General features: G+C 40.3%; 3 protein-coding genes across 4 annotated transcripts; 2 read left to right on the top strand and 1 right to left on the bottom strand.

Moving 5' to 3' along the window:
* Nucleotides 1-58: 58 nt before the first annotated feature.
* On the top strand, nt 59-7,647 carry p2rx5 (purinergic receptor P2X, ligand-gated ion channel, 5). Of its 2 annotated transcripts, XM_084414911.1 has the most exons (12): nt 59-491; nt 1,228-1,378; nt 3,069-3,140; nt 3,285-3,360; nt 3,548-3,632; nt 3,768-3,848; nt 4,961-5,102; nt 5,878-6,017; nt 6,152-6,245; nt 6,344-6,409; nt 6,509-6,594; nt 6,718-7,647. In XM_084414911.1, exons 1-12 carry the CDS (start codon nt 358-360, stop codon nt 6,998-7,000), a joined length of 1,410 nt encoding a protein of 469 aa, XP_084271037.1. In that variant the 5' UTR covers nt 59-357; the 3' UTR covers nt 7,001-7,647. The 2 variants fall into 2 exon arrangements, with proteins under 2 accessions (XP_084271037.1, XP_084271038.1); XM_084414912.1 differs by lacking the exon at nt 3,768-3,848 and having other exon boundaries at nt 86-491; nt 6,718-7,593.
* A 735-nt stretch (nt 7,648-8,382) lies between these two features.
* On the bottom strand, nt 8,383-9,509 carry emc6 (ER membrane protein complex subunit 6). Its single transcript, XM_084414913.1, has 2 exons — nt 9,369-9,509; nt 8,383-9,279 (listed from the first exon to the last, which is right to left on the bottom strand). Exon 2 carries the CDS (start codon nt 9,257-9,259, stop codon nt 8,927-8,929), a length of 333 nt encoding a protein of 110 aa, XP_084271039.1. The 5' UTR covers nt 9,260-9,279; nt 9,369-9,509; the 3' UTR covers nt 8,383-8,926.
* A 530-nt stretch (nt 9,510-10,039) lies between these two features.
* shpk (sedoheptulokinase) lies at nt 10,040-19,959 on the top strand. Its single transcript, XM_084414910.1, has 7 exons — nt 10,040-10,335; nt 10,910-11,051; nt 11,201-11,384; nt 11,481-11,633; nt 17,112-17,287; nt 18,632-18,832; nt 19,204-19,959. Exons 1-7 carry the CDS (start codon nt 10,177-10,179, stop codon nt 19,596-19,598), a joined length of 1,410 nt encoding a protein of 469 aa, XP_084271036.1. The 5' UTR covers nt 10,040-10,176; the 3' UTR covers nt 19,599-19,959.
* Nucleotides 19,960-20,987: the final 1,028 nt, after the last annotated feature.

Genomic DNA, 20,987 nt, shown 5'->3' with positions numbered 1-20,987 from the left:
TAGGCTACATGATACCGGTATATTAACTAATGTAAACAAATTGGACCTCATAAGTGTTGCCACCATTAAAATAAGGCTATCCGCTGAGTAAGCTATAGCAGAAAGCTCATTTGAGACGTTACTTTTGTTTGAGACGTTACTTTTGTTTCGTCCTTAAGAACCTCGTCCTTATTTACTGCTTGCATCAGTTCAATTCATTGATAGGAATGTTGACAAAATAAAGAAATATATCCGGAACAAAAGGAGAAAACAGAAATCAAAAAGTTTCGACGAAATGTTTTAGGGGGAAGAACTGGCTACAGTCGTCAGCGCAGAGCAGTTGACAGCTGCTTCGAGGCCGTCAATGACACAGGAACCATGGCTCAGAGCTGGGGTAACTTTTTCTTCTCTCTACTCGATTACAAGACTGAGAAATTTGTCATCGCTAAAAACAAAAAGATCGGAGTTCTGTTCAGACTCTTTCAGCTGGCGGTGATCGGATATCTGATCGGGTAGGTGTCTTGTGCTTCTCTAAATCTAGACGTTGGCTGTGAGCAAGCGGGCTCGGTCAGTTTTTTTGAAGATTTAATCTTCAAAAGTAAATGTTTTAAAAGGTCGTTACGTGTTTGTTTATGCTCACATTGGTCACTGGATGTTAATGTAATCAAACCGAATATAAGCCGACAGTTAACGCACCACGTCTCGGATGTTATTTATATCAAGTAACCTACCCTGTAGTGTAAGACTGAAACCATTGCACTGTCTCTGCACGGTTTGCATGAAGTGAAAAAAGATTTCTGTTTTGATTTAGATTCGTAATCACCATTTTCAGTCCATGGATTTATTAGAACCAGACAATAGTCTCTTCACTTCTGCTTCCCAATTCTTTCACGTGCTTTTTGGGCTTCATACACCATATGGAACTGCTGCGAAAGGTGCTGAATGTAAGATGACCTGGATCACATGTGCTGTGGCCAAATGCTACACACAAAAGCACCAGCCCGCTTAACACCATTTAAAGCTGCTTAATTCTTGTCCTTTACAAAAAAAAAAGAAAAAAAAAAGAACTATTATAAAACTTAAAGGAATGCGGTTATTATGTCCTTCATGGTGTCTTGGCCATACATGTGACTTAGCATTACTCTATGTATCACACAAACTCTAAATAACCATTAAAATGACTTTCTTACAATGTAAATTGTATAGTTACTGTTGTTTATTTTCTTTTATTGGTGTGTCCTCTTAAAGGTGGGTTTTTATTTGGAAGAAAGGATATCAGGAGACTGAGGAAGCCATCCAGAGTTCTGTGATCACAAAACTCAAGGGTGTAGATTTTACCAACAGCTCTCAGTTTGGTCTGCAGCTATGGGGTGCAGAGGACTATGTCATCCCTCCACAAGTAATTACACTTCTCACCTGTATATTTGCTTTGTATTTGTAAACCATATGTTAATAGACTTTCTCAAAAACGATCTCCATTTTATCTAACTATAGATAATGACATGACATACACATTGTTTGCTAAGAATTTAAACAATAAACATTCATTCTGTTTATAATGTTACATAATGGAAAATCTATGTCCTCTAAATGAGTAGCTGTTTTTTTTGTGTGTTTTTTTTGGTCAAAATGGTGTTTAAATGCATGCAGAACAGTTGAATCTTACAGCTGAGAGACTGAGAGGGATATTTATTTAAAGTCTTTAATATTTTTCACCATTTGTATTAAAGTTTAGAATTGTTAGGGGTTAACAGTTTAGGACCCAAGGACCAGATGTTTGAAAGAAGACCCGGAGACAGAATTATAAAAAATTGAAGAAAAGTTTTACTGAAGATAGTTTGCAGTTTCATCAGCAGAAGTCAGCTTCAAGACTCACACAGGAGTTCGTAGGCCGCCCCCCCTTACAGTTACAAAGATCACAGCAGTTATACCATTTCCAAGGTCTAAGCTACGTCATTGCTTACAGGCTGAATGATTCTTATTGGCCAAGAAATTGATAAACATAGTAATTTTCCACACATATACAGATAGACGGAAGCATATCTCCATAGATTATGCCGCTGACACTCGGACCCTGAAGTTAGGCACGTCATGACCTTCTAGGTCGCAAATTTGGGTTGCTGGGTGCCAGCATGTCTCGAACAACAACTCAGTCAATCTCCAACAATGCCAGTGGTTCCTTAACCTGTAAGCAAGAAGACTAACACACACACCCGGTACACATCTTTTCCAAGGTTGGATTTGGCCAGGCTCTAACTATAAACAGGAGTCTCGTCTCAAAATATCAAGATAACAAGTTCTTTCTCTCAGGATAGGACACTTTATCCTAAATGGAAACTATAGGCTTTAACTGACAAATGGTACCTTAAACTGTAGACTTAAATGACCCCTATGTGTTTTAACATGTTGAAGACCTTTCTCAAACACAAAACCAGTCCCTATTTAATTTCTGGAAGCTGGGATAAATAGGCAAGCACTGTTACTGCATTCAGATATCAAATACAGACATTAGAGAATACATAAAAAGAACATTTCAGTAATCACACTGGTAACTTCTATAACAAAGTAAAATCTCCAGAGAAGTCATTCAACTAATTTGATATTTAGAAGGAAAAGTATTGATTAATACCTTGATTATAATCACTCATTACATATACATTGAAGCAGCAGTGGATCCCAATCCACTCCCTTCAGAATGAATCAAACCAAAGCCTTCTATTCCAATTCAGTCCCCTAATGCTTTTGCAAAACTGTGTTTGCAGAAAAGTGTTATGCCTTCATAATGTTCATTAATGGCATTGAAGCTTTGAAGACAAAAGATGCTGTGTAAGATGAGCTGGATCAAATATGCCACAGGCAGCTTTTGGGAGTCTAGTTTTTATTTAAAGCTTTTGCCTTGGAAGCTCATTCCCTTGGGCTTTTATTAGATGCAAGATTTTTTTTCTCCTTTTATCAGATAAATAATTAATTTACTAAAGCCTTAAATTGTGAAGCTTGTTGGTTCAGAGTTGAAGCGAGAGTATCACATTCCATGAATTTGCTGTTGAAAATGTTTTATGTAAGAATATGTCATCAATTATTTTTAACAGGGGGACAGGGTCTTCTTTATTGTGACAAATTACCTAGTGACACCAAACCAAAGACTGGGTTTCTGCGCTGAGGTAAGAGACAGGTTTTAATTTTTTTATTATTAGTTTTAATTAGAGAGCTGTATTCATACAGAAGTTAGAGGATTTTTTTTATATCTGTACATTTTAAAACCACTGAGTTTGTTGTATGTGTTCACTTCATTCTACTTATTTCAGAGCCCTAAAGTGCCAGATGGTTTTTGTAATAATAACAGTGAATGTGTGGAAGGGGAAACTGTTATAGCAGGCCATGGTAAGCACAAAAAGCCTTTTGTTCCCTCATGACTGTTCTCCTGAATTTACATAAAAGGAAGACCTTTGTGAAAGTGCAAGATTCTTGTTCAGAAAAAAAGGATGTTACATTGTTTTATACTATGACCCACTAGTATGTTTAAAATTCCGAGCCTTAAAGGGACTACATTTTACTGTTGTTTATTCAGGAGTGAAGACAGGCCGCTGTCTAAACGACACAGGAACCTGTGAGATTCAAGGATGGTGCCCTGTTGAGCATGGCCGCACACCAACGTAAGAGAACAGTGCTTTGTACCAGTTGCAGTTTTTGCAATATGATTCCCGATTCATGCCTGTATGAAACTATTTAAAAAAATTAAATAAAAACATATTAGTGTCGTACCTGTAATGTGCCAAATGTTGCAACAGGGAGCCCATGCTGGCAAAGGCAGAAAACTTCACAGTCTTTGTAAAGAACTTCATCAAGTTTCCAAAATTTGCCTTCTCCAAGTAAGTGAAGCCTAGAGCCATCATGTCAGTGTTTATTTTTGTATTAAAGCCAATAGAATCAATTTTCTCACTTTTCAGAAACTAAATTAGTATGCTCAGACAGAAATGCCACTAATTGCAAAAGCATTTAGTAATCTAACAAGTGATTGGAACTTGTAATGCACTCATAGTTTTATGCTCATGTGTGCATGCCACATATGCTGTTGACAGAATTGAACTAACATCCAATAGTCTTTTTTAAAGCTTTTCAACTAGGTTTTCTACAGATTCATGTTTTCCTTTGCAAAGCACCATCAGAGTTTTAGGTTGAGCAACAATAACATGCATAAAATCCCACCAAACAGGATAATGTTGCTAAAGCCCTTTCTCGTAAAATATGTAGATTAAATCGAGCAATTCTAGCTTGTGAGGTATGGACACCAGCTGAGTAACATGAACCTAGTATCATAACCTCATAAACCTATTTGTTTGGACTGTTTTCATGCTGCAGTTGAACAGGATTGATTCTCTGTCAGCACAGGATGTTCTGTTGTCATTTCAAACTCATGCTGAATAAGAAAGTTCATGGTTCACTCATTTCTGTGGCTCAAAAGCAAAGTGTCATCTGGCAAGCAGTTATTTAAAGAGCCCATACAATCCTGAACACATGAACTAATCCAAACTGAGCACTACCGTATTGCAATTCCGCCTTGTTTTTTTTCTTTTTACCAGAAATAGAGTAATTCCTCACTGAGTCGTTACAAAGCCACATGCTAAAAAACAGAGACAACCGGCAAAACCAAATGCTTTATAAAAAGTTTGTGGCTGTGTGAAAGAGTAGACCTGCTTGCACACAGTAAAGTGTTATGTTTGGATACTGATGGCACAGCACGACACAGCACAAGCTGCTCTGAATGTCTGAGGCTTACTCATCTCTATTTATACCAACACAGCGTGTGGTGCATACACTGAGACTTACTGTCTTGATATTCTGTGCTCAACCCATTTCAGTGACAGGCTGACAGTTGTTCATCTGTCCTTACATATGATCTCATGATGCTGCATGATCTTCACAATGTCATCATATATATTAAATAATGTTTCGCCCCTTTTTCCTTTTCTCTCTTCTCAAGATCGAACGTCCTGCCTACCACCAACAGCACATACCTCAAGACATGCAGATATGACAAGGACCATCATCCCTATTGTCCCATCTTTCTTGTGGGAGATGTGATTAACTGGACTGGATACAATTTCCAGAACTTGGCAACAAAGGCAAGTGCTTCAAACGACATGACAAGTTAAAACAAGCAAGTCTTCAACATTGTAAACACATGGTTGATGTTCAAGCAGCAGTTCAGTGTATAAGCAAATAGAGATCATATCCTAACTTGTCCACATTGAGACTAGCTTCTTTTTTTAGTGTATGATTTTGGGATTTTTGTAAAAGCTACTCGTACCAATAATATCAAGAGGTTGATCCAGGCACCCCAAAAAGTATTTGGACACTTAAGCCACACTTAAATATGTTTGAACATCTTCTCCCGGTTTCACAGACAAGGCTTCAGCCTAGTCTCGGACTAAAATGCATGTTTGAGCTGTTTTAACTGAAAGCAAATTGCACTGATAAATCTTAAGATATATCAGTGCCATTGTTTTGTCTCAAGATTTGTTTCTAAGGCACGTTTATAAAAGCTACTTAAATGTCCTAATCCTGGCTTTATCTAAGCCCTGTCTGTGAAACCAGGCCCTTATGTGTCTGCTATATAATTCAAATATAACAAAATATCACAAGCAAAACAGTGACCTGTGATAGTGTTAAAAGCATCATTTAGAATGGGTTGAAATTATAAACAGTTTGCACTGCATGCCATCATTTTCCAGCAAAAGTGTCATCTGGCACTTTATGGATTAAGCATATTTAAATAAATAAATAAAATTAAACTTTGACTGGAACAGTTTACTCCCCAAACTGCAAAAGAATATCATGATGCACCGTAAGATGATAATGTTATTGTTATGTTGTCTTTTCTTTCATATACACACACAGGGTGGTTCAATTGCAGTAGGAATCGAGTGGAATTGTGATTTGGATAAAGATGAATCTCAGTGTATCCCTGAATATAGCTTCACGCGCTTGGATTCCTCTGACAAGTCACAGCCCTCAGTCACCTCTGGTTACAACTTTAGGTATAGCTCTGATTTATTGATTTTGCTAAGTTTTCTATAATCACAATGTTCACCACCTTTACTTTTCTTTCAAAGCATTTTGATGGTGAGCACTGTATCATTACACTGGCTGACACGTTTCTCTCATTTTCAAGATTTGCTCGATACTACAGTGATGCAGCAGGTCAAACCTATCGGAATCTATTTAAAGTGTATGGCATTCGCATTGATATATTAGTGAATGGAAAGGTAAGAGATAATCAAAATGATTACAGATTCCTGTTGTTGAGGTCATGGTGAAATAGTAAAAATATGGTATTTACTTTGCCAGCTTATTTGTTTTCTAGGCTGGGAAATTCAGTATCATTCCTACAGTGATCAATATTGGCTCTGGACTTGCTTTAATGGGTGCTGTGAGTATATAAGCCAGTTCCCGACAGTGTCACTAATGGTTGATATATAAAAGATGTTTCTCAGGCTCTTGTGTGATCGGTGCTCATCTCATTCCACAGGGGGTTTTTGTCTGTGACATGATTCTGCTCTACATGATGAGCAAAAGCTCCTTCTACAGAGAGACAAAATTCGAGGCAATCACAAAGTAAGATTATACTCGTGATTTCATATAATGTACTAATGCGTCCTGTGCTTTTTAAACAGTTTAACTGCAGTGGATTTGTTATCATTTACATATGGTTACCATTCATACTATTTGCACCTCTAGAAAACAATCTGGAAAGCACAGAGAGAGAAAGCATGTAAGACACCACGGTCATCGTCGACAAGACGGGCGACACAAGAGGGAGGAGAAACAGGAAATAGAGATGCAGCCATTGACATCAGTGTCATCTCAGCCCAATAACAACCCAGAGAAACAGATCCAGCCCACAAGCTCAGCGCTCAAAACCCACAGTCCCGAGAGAAAGCCACAGGCTACAGTGTCATTCAGGACAGAAAAACAGACCATTTCTCCTGTTTCAACTTTGAGAACACCACGCAACCAGTAGAGGATTTTTCTGACGCTGAATCCCATTGGATTTACTGTGGATGTATGAAGGGAGTTGTTATAACGGGTCTGTGCTCTGTCATACCAAAGATGAATAGTGCCAGTGTTGTTTATGCTCTCCTACACTCTTAAAATGGTTCTAAACAGTACCAAATTTGGGTTCTTCAGACAGAACAGAGCTGGTCACAATTACATGTTGTTAAACTAAAAAGAGAAAAAGACAAGATTGGTAGGAAAACAGTTACAAATTAAGTTAAAATGTATAGACATTTTAAGAAAGAAATCATTTACCTGTTGAGAGAGTATGTTGACAGTCTATGTAATAGAATGGCTGAGCTCCAGAAAACCAGTAATGAGGAGGCTTTGACAGTTACAGATTTGAAAAACAAAAAGGCGGGAATAAAGAACCCTAAACTCTAACACAAAGAACCATTTCAGCAAGGTGTTCTTCATGACGATGCAGTTCTAAATAGAACTGTTACTACGTGTAAAGAACCATCTTTTTTATAGTGTAGTGTTTTAAATGCCAATGGATGTTTTTGTTACAAAACTGTCAAACCAAAGTTGAATAAACAGTAAAATATTTGAACAATGCTTAGGTCACTGGGTTGCTTTCATTTTGAATAAATGTGAAAACAGTACTATCTCAAAAAATTATTAAAAAAAAAGAAGATCTGACCTACTGTTCTTTTTGTAACTAAATTAATAGAAGATTAGAAGAAGATTCTATTTTAAATAAATACTTTTTTGAAGAAACCCTGAAAAAAAATGCATCACGGTTTTCACAAAAATATTAAGCACAACTGTTTTCAACATTGATAAAAAAAATGTTTCTTGAACAGCAAATCTTATTAGAATGATTTCTGAAGGATCATGTGACTGAAAATTCAGCTTTTCCATCACAGAAATACATTTTTAAATATATTAAAATAGAAGTTATTTTAAATTGTACAATTTCACAATATAACTTTTTGTACTGTATTTTAGATCAAATAAATGTATGCTTTGGTGAGCATGAGAGACTTCTTTTTAACAAAACACAAATTAATCTTATCAATCCCAAACTTTTGCATGGAAGTGGGGATATCTGGATGCTTGCAATAATGTATACATTGTCATGGATTATACTACTACTGCGATTGGCACAAAAAGTATTTTAAAAGTGGAGTTTAGGCACTGAGGACACCCAGAAATATGATTGTACCTATTCATTCTGAATAAACAAACAGGTTTTTTTCTCTCTCAAAAATTTCTAAATATTTAATTCAAACTACACTACAGTAATAAAAAATAAAAATACCTGAGTAATCCGGAACAAAAAACTGCACTGAAAAAAACTGTACACTGCTAGTCATAATTGGCACACTATCCACACACAGGATACACAATATTTAATGTTTCAGTGATAAAGAACAAATAATAAAACATTAAATGCTGGTTCATATTTATAATGCACTTCAAGTAACCACACAGTTTAATCCATGAGGTTAATGATTTAATTTTCTCAAAACATTTGAAATAAAATTAGGTGTTTTATACAGTTTAAAGTTGGTATTGTGTTTTTACATAGTTCTGATCGATGCCTGGAGTTCACAGAGTTTTGCACATCATATATAGAGAGCAAGCTGAAAACAAATTAGTCTCCCTGTTGGACAACACTAGATCCAAACCCAACCCTGCCCTGGAACAAGTGTTAGGAAAATATTAAATTACAAGAGGAAAGAAAGACAACACACAATTTTTTAAATATCTAAAGTTCAGTGCAATTAGTACTGATAATTTTTTTTTTTTTAATTTGAATGGCTAAACGTAAGTATGGTCACGGACAAGATCTGTGGTACATCAATCAGCACTCTCTACCCTGAGACAGCATCTCTATCATGTTACTGTTCTACATCTACACGGCTGCTGTACTGTCCGAGTCCCTTTAGTACACATGCACCATTCCGTAGAGGAAAGTCCAGAACAACACGTAAGTAAAGAGGCCGCCCACGAGGCCTCCTGTAAAAAGCAGACGTCGAGATTTGAAGCACTTGTTCCATCGTCGACCGGCTTTGAGAATCAGGAGCAAAGACAGCAGGAAAGAGGCAAGGAAGTAAAAGACGAAGCCGTAAAGTCCAGTTAGCCCGAGGATGCCCGCTGTCGCCCCGGACAGAGCAGACACGGACGTGCGGCAGTAGTCGAGCACCGCGTTGTTTCCTCTGACGGCCACCTCACTGATGAACTGCGGTCCCTCGCGTTTGGCTGCTACTGTGGCCATGTTGTGATGCTAAAAACACGCTGAGAGGAGACAGGAGAAAAGCGAAAGATGACCACATAAAGCCGACTGAGAGATCATACATTCACATGAAATCCCCTCCTCCACTTACCGTTAGGGTCAAGATATTGATAAACACAAATGAAGCGTCAGCCTCCGTAATTCAAGAAAGCATCATTTACATTAAACACTCGAACCTCATAAGATATTTGTTTAAGCCTATATTTTAACTAGGACTGTATTCAAAAAAATGGTTTGGTAAATTCTGGATAAAACAGAGCGTGTGTCATTCTCGGTCAGCCATTTTCTCGCTAAGCATCATGGGACTTTTAATAAAAATATAGTTCTAATTTTGTTTAATCTTCATGCCCAATTTGTACTTAATTTCAAACAATAATATGTCTAGTAATACACGTCTGTGTATTATTAGACTCTGAACTCTGAACAACATTACGGTTTAAATATATGCTTATTTCATTTACCTTACCTTTCACCCACTCTACGGGATCCGCGAAGGTTCAAAAATGGTGATGGGATGTAAGAATCATTTGCGAGATTCGGTTCTTTCGAACTCGATTTGACACTAAAGAAAAATACATAAACGTATTAATAACTTATGAGTGTTTATGAATACGACATATTCAAAAGAGACGGTTCTCGGTCAATAAGAGCTGTTCGCGAACTGAACAAATTATTCAATCCGACTCTTAAATGAATCATCCAGAACAGTTTTTTGAACCGGTTCAACATATTCATTCTAAAGATTCGAAACAAGAGCGATTTGTTCATCAATCGGACATCGCTAGATCGGGTCATCGACAACAACGTAGTAAAATTCAGAGCAGTTTATTTTCGTGTGCAATGACACATACTGCACATTTTCCTCTGACTGCACACAAGTAGTGATTTCTTTAGAGATCATGGCGACGTTACAGAGTTGTTCTGGTGACTTTGTTCTCGGCATGGATCTGGGCACCACATCAGTTAAAGTCGTGCTGCTGGAGGCGCAGTCCAACAGAGTGACAGACAGTAGAAGTTTCCCTACAAACTCTGATATCAGCTGCACCACAGACACACATGTAGGTAACAGATATCTGATTAAAGCGATGACAGTCAAAAGATACAGTTAGACTAGAGAGAAATTAACCTCAAGAAGTATTGTGGGAAAACACATGGTACAGTGTACCATGTAACGTACTTATGTTATACTGAGAGTGTTTTATAGATATATTTTATTACTCTTTACACACTATTTATTTATTGATTTGTTTATTTATTGACTTATTTATTATTTTATTGTATCTATTTATTGACATGTATATATTTATTGACATCCATTAACTATTTATTGATCTATATTCTTAATAATAAAACAATATAGTTTTTATATGTACCTATACTTACCTGTAGTGTGAAATCCTTTAACAATGGCATCCTACATCTATCCTGCTACAGAAGAGAAAATTAAAACTCAGCTTATAACTTCTATTAATACCAGAAGTGGGTAATAATTATTACCAGAACCTGGTGCTCCACCCTAGCAGAACTTAGGAGGGGTAAATCCGAAGAGAGCAGGGGACGCTACATACATACATATATACAGAGAGAGAGAGAGGTTTGTTTAATGTGCTTTATTTATTGTTGTTGTAATAGGCTAAAGAGCAGGATCCTGCACTAATAATTGCCGCTCTGGACCAATGCATGGACACTTTACCCAAAGACAAGCTGAAAAAAGTCAAGTGCATTGGAGTATGTGGACAAATGCATGGCATTGTGTTGTGGAAATCTAAATCAGGTTAAACACTGAACACATCACTGAACAACTATTAAAAGCATGTTTAATGCTTCTGGCATTGTGGTTTGGAACTGTGGTGAAGGCACTCATGATCATTCATAAATCCTAAATTAAATGGTATCAATACTTGTATCATCCATGTCTATTAGGCTGTGAATGGCTAAGTAAAGATGAAATCATTAGATTCATTCCCAAAGACGTCAGTCAGCTGATCACCTGGCAGGATGGGCGCTGCAGCGCTGACTTCTTGTCTTCCTTACCTAAACCAGACTCCCACCTGAGTGTGGCCACTGGCTTTGGTTGTGCCACCATTTTCTGGTATATGAAACACAGGTAGAATCACACTCAAGATTTCAGACTAAATTATTTCAGCAAAAATAAAAATATTTCCGCACTGAATTTGTTTTTAATGATATGTCATTGATTCAGGCCGGGTTTCCTGTCAGACTTCAGTGATGCAGGCACCATCCAAGACTATGTGGTTTCCATGCTGGGAGGTCTTGACAAATGTGTCATGACTGGACAAAATGCTGCCAGCTGGGGTTACTTTAACACAACCACCAACCAATGGAACACACAAATGTGAGTCAAGTCCGATATTATATTTAGAGGTGGCCTTTGCAATTCAGAGACCTGTTTCAAAGAAACAGTTTGAGGCCTCCCCACACCCCCCACCCCAGTGAGAAAAATAGACAGACTGTTGAAACAACGTTATCTCATATTTCACTCTTCATAATATATTTTTTAAACGCAATCCATATACCACTGTCTAGGCATTTTATCTTTTTGATGAGAAGAAATATTATTACAATCACGACTGAAACCAAAAACAGCATTCAATCATTGTCACTCTCTCCACTCAGATACCATGGACAGCAGCATAATGACCAGACATTGAGAGCAAAGAAAGAAAAATTGGAGAACAGGGATTAAGGCCTAGACAAGGGGTTTAATAGAAATAAGTAATACAATACGAATATGAATAGTCTACATCAGGAGGAAATATTACTTACTTCGATTGTGACGTTTAGAACTTCTAAACTTTTTTAGGCTTTCTGATAACGGAGTGCTGCAATAGATCTGACAAGTTTATCCTTATCCAGCAATCTCATAACAAACATTATGTTCAAATGACATCTGGGCAAGTACGGACAGTCTTTCTTGCAGCAGGGTGGACTCAAATCATTGTCTTAACGAGTGAGTCATTGAATCATTCAAATGATTCATTAAAAAAATGTCTGATTCATTCAGGGACAAAGCATGCTGTGTTCGAAATCACCCCCTATACCCTCGTTCACTATTCCCTACATTACTCAACTAATATAGTCCACTTGAAGGAGTAAATGAAAATGAGTGAGTGAATTTGGACACTGAGTGTGCTGCCGCTTTTGCATAGAAAAAGAAAATATTTATTTTGAACTCTGTTATGGAAGCTAGCATGGATGAATCTTAATTAAACAATTTAATAACCAATTAAAAAGGAATTTATTCCTGTTTGATATTACACTACCCACATTAGACCAGCGGATTGGAAAATGGATGGATGGATGGATGATGCAGCTGCGGGCACCATCTTCTGTTGAGACGTGGGAATTCATTCAGCATGACCCTCACAGTGCATTATGGGTATTCTCTAGCTGTTAAACTTATATCGGTTGTACACTCGTTTTTGTGGTGCATTGTGGGATTGAATGAGTGCACTCAATAACATCCACTATGGTTTCGGACACCACTACAAACGTCTGTTCCCTAAAACAGTGCCCTATTTAATAGGGATGATTTCAGACACAGCTGCAGTCTTTATGAGTTGAGTCATTCATTAGACCAATTCAATTAAAAACGTGGATTTATACAGTAACGAAACATCAATGTTGCTTAGAAACGTGCCATGTCTCTACTTTCTCGTTTATTTAACTGTTGTATAAAATCAATATCACATTTGCAATAGTGCTGATATTGGGGAAAACAGCACTCTTGCTTGTGTGTGATGTTGCTTAACTATCCTGTTATAAATATTAAAAACAAGAACTTCTATAGGGACATTTCCCCCCATATGTTGAATTTTTGGGGCAGTTAAAATGTTTTTTTTTAGTTTTCTTTATGACATTTTTGCCCTGAGCCCCCATTAATTTCCACACCTTGTGTGTGAGGTGTGATATAGGGGGGCAGGGCTCTTTTCGAGCACGAGCGGAAGCCCCTTCTGTTTTTTCGTTTCAAGTGAAACGTCTCGGTTACATATGGTAACCCTCGTTCCCTGAGGGAGGAAACGGAGATGTACGTCGTGACCAACTGATAGGAATCTCGCTAGAGAGGCCAATCTACTTCGAGTGAAACTAAAACGAGCCAATACACATTGGCATGCAGTCATTTGCATCAGCTATTCAGTCTCGCTGGTATATAATGAGTAAAAGGTGCGATTGCATTTCAGTTTTTTGCTGAGGAGCCAAGCCTGATAAGCTAGTCACCCTGGCGGGCAGTAGCAGATGTGGCGACGGGACGTACGTCGTTGTAACCGAGACGTTCCCTTATCGGTCGGTCATTTCTACGTACGTTGTGACCGACTGATAGGAATCCCTACCAAAGCGCCACAGTTGCTGAACCCCATCCAGTGCCCTGTGCAAGCCTCTACCCCTTCTTGCCTGGAAGGACGATAGGAGAGGGCTTACACAGAGTGTATCTGTCACTGTTGTTCTGTGATAACCCATACAGTGAGATTATTGGATAACACTAGGAAAGTGTGCCCTTTCTATGGGAGGGGAACGCTGCGGAAGCCACATTCTTCGAGGGAGTTATGTGGAAAAATACATATGGACTAGCCCGAAGGTTGTACTGTATATGAATATTGGGTGACTTAGCCCAAGGGAAAGACACAGGGCTTTGATTAGGAGCAGCCATGGAGGACACACATATGGGATCCCCGTAGCGTCACACATATAGAACCCAGCCTAAACCTGGTTCTCAAGGATTCAACGGATAAAGGCCTGGCACCGGACGCTCCACCATGTCCGGGCTGAGGGTGTTGGAGGACTCACAGGTTTTTCACTCTGGAGAATAAGGAGCACAGTAGGCTACAGCAAGCCGACAGAGCCGGGCCTCTAAGTGCTTCTACCCATTTAGGGTGAGAACATGGGAGGAGACCGGCTCTACACGTAGGCTATAGTATCTAGCGAACGTGTTAGGTGTCGCCCAGCCCGCAGCTCTACAGATATCTGTTAGCGAGGAGCCAAATGCCAGCGCCCAGGAGGATGCAGCGCCTCTCGTGGAGTGAGCATGCAACCTGAGCGGGCAGGGAACGCCTTGAGGTTGGTAAGCGAAGGCGATGGCATCCACTATCCAGTGGGCCATCCTCTGCTTGGAGACAGCCTTTCCCTTCTGCTGGCCTCCACAACAGACAAAGAGCTGGTCTGAGGTCCTGATGCTTTGAGTTCTGTCCATGTACATACACAGAGCGCGAATGGGACAGAGCAAAGCCAGGGCTGGGTCTGCCTCCTCCAGGGGCAGCGCTTGCAGGTTCATTACCTGGTCTCTAAAGGGAGTGGTAGGAACCTTGGGCACATAGCCAGGCCAGGGTCTCAGTACAACGTGGTTGTCACCCGGCCCGAACTCTAGGCACGATTCGTCGACCGAAAATGCTTGCAGGTCCCCTACCCTCTTGATCGAGGCCAGTGCAATCAGCAGCAAAGTCTTCAAAGAGAGAAGCTTTAAGTCTGCTGACTGCAAAGGCTCAAAAGGGAGCATCCTGAAGTGCTCGAAACACTAGGGAAAGGTCCCAAGAGTGTATGGAGGGGAGTCGAGGAGGGTTAAACCGTCTCGCGCCCTTAAGGAACCTGACGACCAGGTTGTGCTTTCCCACTGATTTGCCATCTATGTGGTCGTGGTATGCTGAAATAGCGGCAGCATGGACTTTAAGGGTGGAGGAAGACAGCCTTCGCTCCAACCCTTGCTGCAAGAAGGAAAGCACGGACCCTATCGAACATCTTCGGGGTTAGGGTTAGGCGAGAAGAACACCACTCGACGAACAGGTTCCATTTCGAGGCGTACGCACGTCCGTGCCAAGTGTTCCCTCGGTCAGGGAGTAAAACAGCTGGCAGTGGGAGGTCTCTGAGGAGGCAAATAGGTCTACCTGAGCCTCCCCGAACTCCCTCCAGATGAACCACCTGAGGGTGGAGTCACCATTCTCCCGGGAGCACAGCTTGTGATAGCTCGTCGGCCACACGGTTGAGCACACCGGGGACATGCATGGCTCAAAGCGACCTCAGATGCTTCTGACTCCAGAGGAGGAGATGGCGGGCAAGTTGCGACATGCGACGGGAACGTAGACCACCTTGTCGGTTGATTTACACAACGGTCGCAGTGTTGTCCATACGGACCAGCACGTCTCTGCCCTGTAGGGGCCTCTTTAAGTGGCTCAGAGCGAGACGTACTGCTAGCAACTTGAGGCAGTTGATGTGCCAATGCAGTTGGGGGCCCGTCCACACCCCTGACACTGCATGCCTGTTGTACGTGGCACCCCAGCCGGTGGCAGAGGCATCTGTGAATACCACAGCATGCCTGGACACCTGTTCCAGGGGGACTCCTACCTGCAGGAACGAGGGGTCTGACCACGGGCTGAAGGTCTGGCGGCACGTCGGTGTGATTGTCACCCAGTGAGTGCCGTGATGCCACGCCCATCTCGGGACTCGGCCGTGAAGCCAGTGCTGAAGCGGTCTCATATGGAGCAGCCCGAGCGGGACCGCCGTCCTGCATTTGAACGAGTACTTTCAGGCCCGGGAAGAAAGACACGGTTCTCCGCGCCAAGTGGAGTTAGGGCACAGCTGCATAGCAACGGCCCGCTCCACTGGCAGGATACATGTGTATCCCTTAGCTGCCCCGCCGTCAAGGGTGGTGATGGAGAAGGAGCCACCGGAACGGTTTCTGACAGTAAAAGGTGCCGTCCACGTCCCTGTGTGCTCCTCGTTTACCTCCGGGAAGAAAGGCACTGGGGGGGGGGTTGCTGAGAACCAGCGCGCGCCACCCTGAGATACCAATCATCCAGCCTCGAGGGCTCAGGACACGGTGGATGGTTTCACACGAGCCCGATCCTGTTGGCGGCCCGGGAAAGCATGGCCATCATGGTCTCCCATGTCAGAGCCCGAAGCAACCCTCTGAGGAGGGTTAGATCAAGGCGCAGGCACGGGGACTCCGTCCCTTTGCAGGAACGAGCGTCTCAACCGCAGCTCCGAGATGGTCATCTTCCCACAATGGGTACATGACTCATCCACGAAGGCTGCCTCAGTGTGTTCGAAGCCCAGACACACGAGGCAGCGATCGTGACCATCCCGCGATCCCAGGTAACGACCGCATCCAGAAACACACAGATAGAACGTCATCTTTTTTAAAGACGTGCTCTCTCTGTGTAAGCTCTTTTAGGGACTGCTCTCACTGGTGCTGAGGCACGCAGGGGATCTGTCACTGCGAATACAGACAGGAATGTGCACCTGTTTGTGCACTGTTTCTCTCTCGCTGGTCTTACCAGCCGTGAAAATGGCTGTTGAGCGCTCTCACTGCGCACCTTACCAGCTGTGACAACAGCTTTTTGTTTGCTCAAGGCAAAACAAAAAAGAGAGAGAAAAGAGAGAAAAGAAGACCGCTCGCGCTGCTGTGCCGTGCTGTGCACGCCCACACCAAAGTGGAGAAGTAAGAGAAAAAAGCTGGCTCGAAGTTTCACAATCTCCTGGGAGTTTGTAGAGAGCATCGAAGTGCTTGGCTCTGAAGCAAAAAGCTGAAATGCAATCACACCTGCTGCTCATTATATACCCACGCTGCAAGGCTGAATAGCTGATGCAAATGATTGCATGCCAATGTGTATTGGCTCGTTTTAGTTTCACTCAAAGTAGATTGGCCTCTCTAGCGAGATTCCTATCAGTCGGTCACGACGTACGTGGAAGTGACCGACTGATAAGGGAACTGACTAATCTATGATGTTTAATATTACAGTTACTCTGTGTTGAACTGAATGCCTGTGTTTGGATGAGTCTCTGCAACAGCATGAATTGACTGTGTTTATATATTATCCTCCAGTCTGAAGGATGCGGGTTTCCCTGTGCACCTCTTGCCTGTGGTGGTGGAGTCAGGAGCTGTGGCTGGTTACACTTCCTCTGAGTGGTACGACATCCCTGCTCACACACCGGTCGGGGCGGCGCTGGGAGACTTCCAATGTAGTGTGTACTCCTGCATGACTGACAAAGAAGATGCAGGTGCAGTTTTGATTAGATGCCTCTTTTTTAGAATTTTCTAAAATTCATTGACTTGGTCTGTAAATGGCCTACAGTCATGACCTACAGACTATTGTAGTTTTATCAGCTACATACAGTACATACTCAATCTGAGGTCAGTTTATGTGTTTACTAGTTCAGCCTCCAAGTGGAGATGTTATGCGACTGCAATGAGCACATGTAAACATGGCAGATTTTGTACTCAGATTTCAGCGTCCTCTCTCAAGGGCATGGGCATGAGAGATATTATGTGTTTTATGGATTCTTGTAAATTTGATATTTCCGCGCAGCAGCTCAAGCTTATGCTAAAAAGAGGACTGTATAGAATGTTAAATACTTAAACATTATTTGTTCGGCCATAAATATGTTTACTCATTTTTGTTAAAACCAAAAAATGTGCTAAAGATTTTATCTACCTGCCATAGATGGTTTTGATTTAATATCTGTCAGCACATGATAGAAAGGATTACTTTTATTTGGCAGTGGGGAAATTATGCTGAATGTGCTGTACATGATATTAGCAACACAAATGCTTTTAGCTATATGATCTCCTGAGGCATTTTTTTCTTTTCTTTTAAAAAAAATGAATATGATTTTGTAGTTTGCACAAAACTGTGTAGCAGCTAAACCAGCATGTGTGTGGGCTTGAGTACTTTATACTGCATCCACATCAGGGTTGTGGACTGTAGCATTTTTACTTAGACACTAACGTTCAAAAATATGGGGTCATTTAGAATTTTTTGGAAATAAATGAATGGTTTTGTTCCACAAGGATGCATTAAATTGATCCAAAGTGACAGTAAAGATATGTTTTTTTATATGATAAAATTCACTTATTGTGTACATACATGTTTTTACACTGTACTTATATTTTAAAAAATACCTGCATGTAATTACAGCTGTAATTAATTTCTGTAATTACATCTATAATTACACTGTTGACCCTTCCCTTACACCTTAACCCATCCTTAAACCTGCCAAAACCACCAAACCTGTGCCTAATCGTACACGTATCCCACCTCAGCAGCAAAAGTGTTTTGCTATACAACATGAACACAACAAGTACATTGTACTTATTTTTTTATGTAAGTACATAGTAGTAAGGACACCTAATATAAAGTGTGACCAAACACATTTATAATGTTATAAATTATTTGTATTTAAAATAAATTATATTTTCTAGTTAATGTCTATTCATGAAAGAATCCTGAAAAAAAAGTAACATTTGTGAGCACGAGCACTAAATCTTATAAACCCCACACTTTTGAACTGCTGTGTACACAAGGCAGATACACAAATTAATTGTGAATTATGTTAAATCACTAGTGTTGAACATGAGCACTTCAGCCCAGCTGACGTTCGGCATGCCTGCAGAGTTCAGCCCTCCCAGTTCGCCAGACACCCTCTGCCCTGTCGCTTATTTCCCATACTTGCACGGCTCCTATCTGGCAGTGGCCGCATCACTAAATGGAGGCAATGTCATGGCCACCTTCGTCAGAATGCTGGACTCATGGATGAAGGAATTTGGTAAATCAACAATTGTTAACCTTTTTGACTTTTGACCAATTGACCTTTTTATATCGTAGACTAATAATTTATTCTTTAAAATAGAGACAACAATAAAATTACTCTTACAAATATAGGTTCTAAAAGGAGGATTTCACAGCAGTGCCATAGAAGAACCATTTTTGGGTCCCCAAGGAACATTTCAGTGATACATTTTAATAATCTAAAGAACCTTTTTCCACTATAAAGAGTTTTTTGTGTAATGGAAAGGTTCCATGGATGTTAAAGGTTTTACATTAGATGCCAGTAAAAAACCTTTATTTTTGAGAGTGTTGTATTCTTGTTGCATGCTTTTGGTTCTCAGGTGTGTCATTCATTGTTTTATCTCATAGCATTGGAAGTAAACGAGTCCAGAATCTACTCCCAGCTGATCCAGTCTGCCTTGGCACAGCCTAATACTGACCTAACCGTGACTCCGACTCTACTAGGAGAGCGGCACTACCCCACCACCAGCGCCAGTGTCTCGCAAATCTCGCCCTCTAACCTCTCTCTGGGTCACATGACTCGAGCTGTGTGCAGGGGCATTATTGAAAACCTTGCCACTATGATGCCCCCTGAGAGCATGCAGGCTGCTGGGGTGAGGTGTATTATTGGCAGTGGCAGCGCTCTGTCATCTAACCCCGTTCTGCAACAGGAAGTGGAGAGAGTGTTTCCATTTCCTGTAGTCTACGGAAAAGATGTGGACTCAGCAGTTGGAGTTGCCATGGTGTTTAATGACCAAACATAAGGAAGACACTATGCCTATGACGTTCGTCTCTGAGACACCTGACCTAGTATAATGCTCTCTGGTAGGACTGTTTTTTTTTTTTGCTGTTTAGTTAAATGTATAAATAATCACATTTTGCAATTAAGTGTATTTAATTTAAAAATGTTTTAATACTGTACATCCATCAGCTTATAATTGTATACTATATCATTAATTTAACTTATTGATTTATTTTTTGACTGTCAAGATCTACTGTTTAATTTTTACACTCATTATACAACTATTGTATACAAAACCATTTGTATTTTTAAAGAATATTTCTGAATTCCATTAAATGACTGAACAGAGCTGATGTTAATAAACAGTTGGATTCTGATGCATCAAATTTCATGCTGTTTATATTCTAATTATTTTGTTATAATTGAGTTTATGCTGTATATAATAAATATATAGCAAACATTTATTTTAAAAATAAGATAGAGGGTACATTTTTAACTGTTAATATAAGACGTGGATGGGAGGGATTAAACAAAGGTCTAAGGTCTAATAAAAAGGATGATAATTTTGTAAGTAAAAGCCAAACTTTCATTAACGACTTAAATAACTTTTATGGCAGATTTGACAATGTGGACGGTAAGACAGAATGTGATGAGATATGTAAAAATCTCCCTGCAGAAACATCAATAGTTATTAATGAAGCTGATGTTATTGCAAGCCATAGTAAATTGAGGCCAAATAAGTCCACTGGCCCAGATGGTTTAAAAGCCCGCCTTCTTAAAGACTGCTCCTCAATTAAAAGGAGTTTTTGCAAGGCTGTTCCAGCTTCTTTTGGACACACGTACAGTCCCGAAACTGTGGAAATGATCAATAATTAGCCCTGTGGCACAAAGGCCAGGTGCGAGTATGCTAAATGATTTCCGGTCTATTGCAATAACTTCTATACTGTGCAAAACTATGGAGCAAGTTTTGGCTAATCATCTAACTTCAACTGTTGCCTCTAGGTTAGATCCACTTCAGTTTGCATATAAGAGTAACAGAGGCACAGATGATGCTGTACTGACCCTGCTTAATACAGTTACAAAACATCTCACGTATCCTAAAGCATATGTCAAGGTTTTATTTGTGGATTTTAGCTCGGCTTTTAATTCAATGAAGACACGTTCGCTTAAAAAGGCATGTTGATCTTGATGTTAATACAGGTTTAGTCCTCTGGATTAGAAACTTTCTTTCTTGCCGTCCGCAGAGGGTCTGTGTTAGAGGGATTGTGTCAGAAGAGCTCACTTTAAGCACAGGCTGCCCACAAGTTTGTGTTCTTTCCCCTGAGCTTTTTTTCTCTTTTTACTAATGAGTTTACGATTAAGGAGGAACATTTTAGACTATTTAAATACGCTGATGATATGGCGTTAGTTG

This window comes from Rutilus rutilus (assembly GCF_951802725.1).
Source record: "Rutilus rutilus genome assembly, chromosome: 7".
Taxonomy (NCBI): domain Eukaryota; kingdom Metazoa; phylum Chordata; class Actinopteri; order Cypriniformes; family Leuciscidae; genus Rutilus; species Rutilus rutilus.
Note: the sequence above shows the minus strand (reverse complement) of the source record. Positions and strands in the feature narration are given on the sequence as shown.

Coding starts and splice junctions, on each gene's coding strand:
- p2rx5 (XM_084414911.1), top strand. CDS start 358: ATGGCTCAGAGCTGGGGTAACTTTTTCTTCTCTCTACTCGATTACAAG. Junction 3,849..4,960: donor CCAAAATTTGCCTTCTCCAA/GTAAGTGAAGCC, acceptor TCTCTTCTCAAG/ATCGAACGTCCTGCCTACCA. Junction 5,103..5,877: donor TCCAGAACTTGGCAACAAAG/GCAAGTGCTTCA, acceptor ATACACACACAG/GGTGGTTCAATTGCAGTAGG.
- emc6 (XM_084414913.1), bottom strand. CDS start 9,259: ATGGCCACAGTAGCAGCCAAACGCGAGGGACCGCAGTTCATCAGTGAG.
- shpk (XM_084414910.1), top strand. CDS start 10,177: ATGGCGACGTTACAGAGTTGTTCTGGTGACTTTGTTCTCGGCATGGAT. Junction 10,336..10,909: donor GCTGCACCACAGACACACAT/GTAGGTAACAGA, acceptor TTGTTGTAATAG/GCTAAAGAGCAGGATCCTGC. Junction 11,634..17,111: donor AACCAATGGAACACACAAAT/GTGAGTCAAGTC, acceptor ATTATCCTCCAG/TCTGAAGGATGCGGGTTTCC.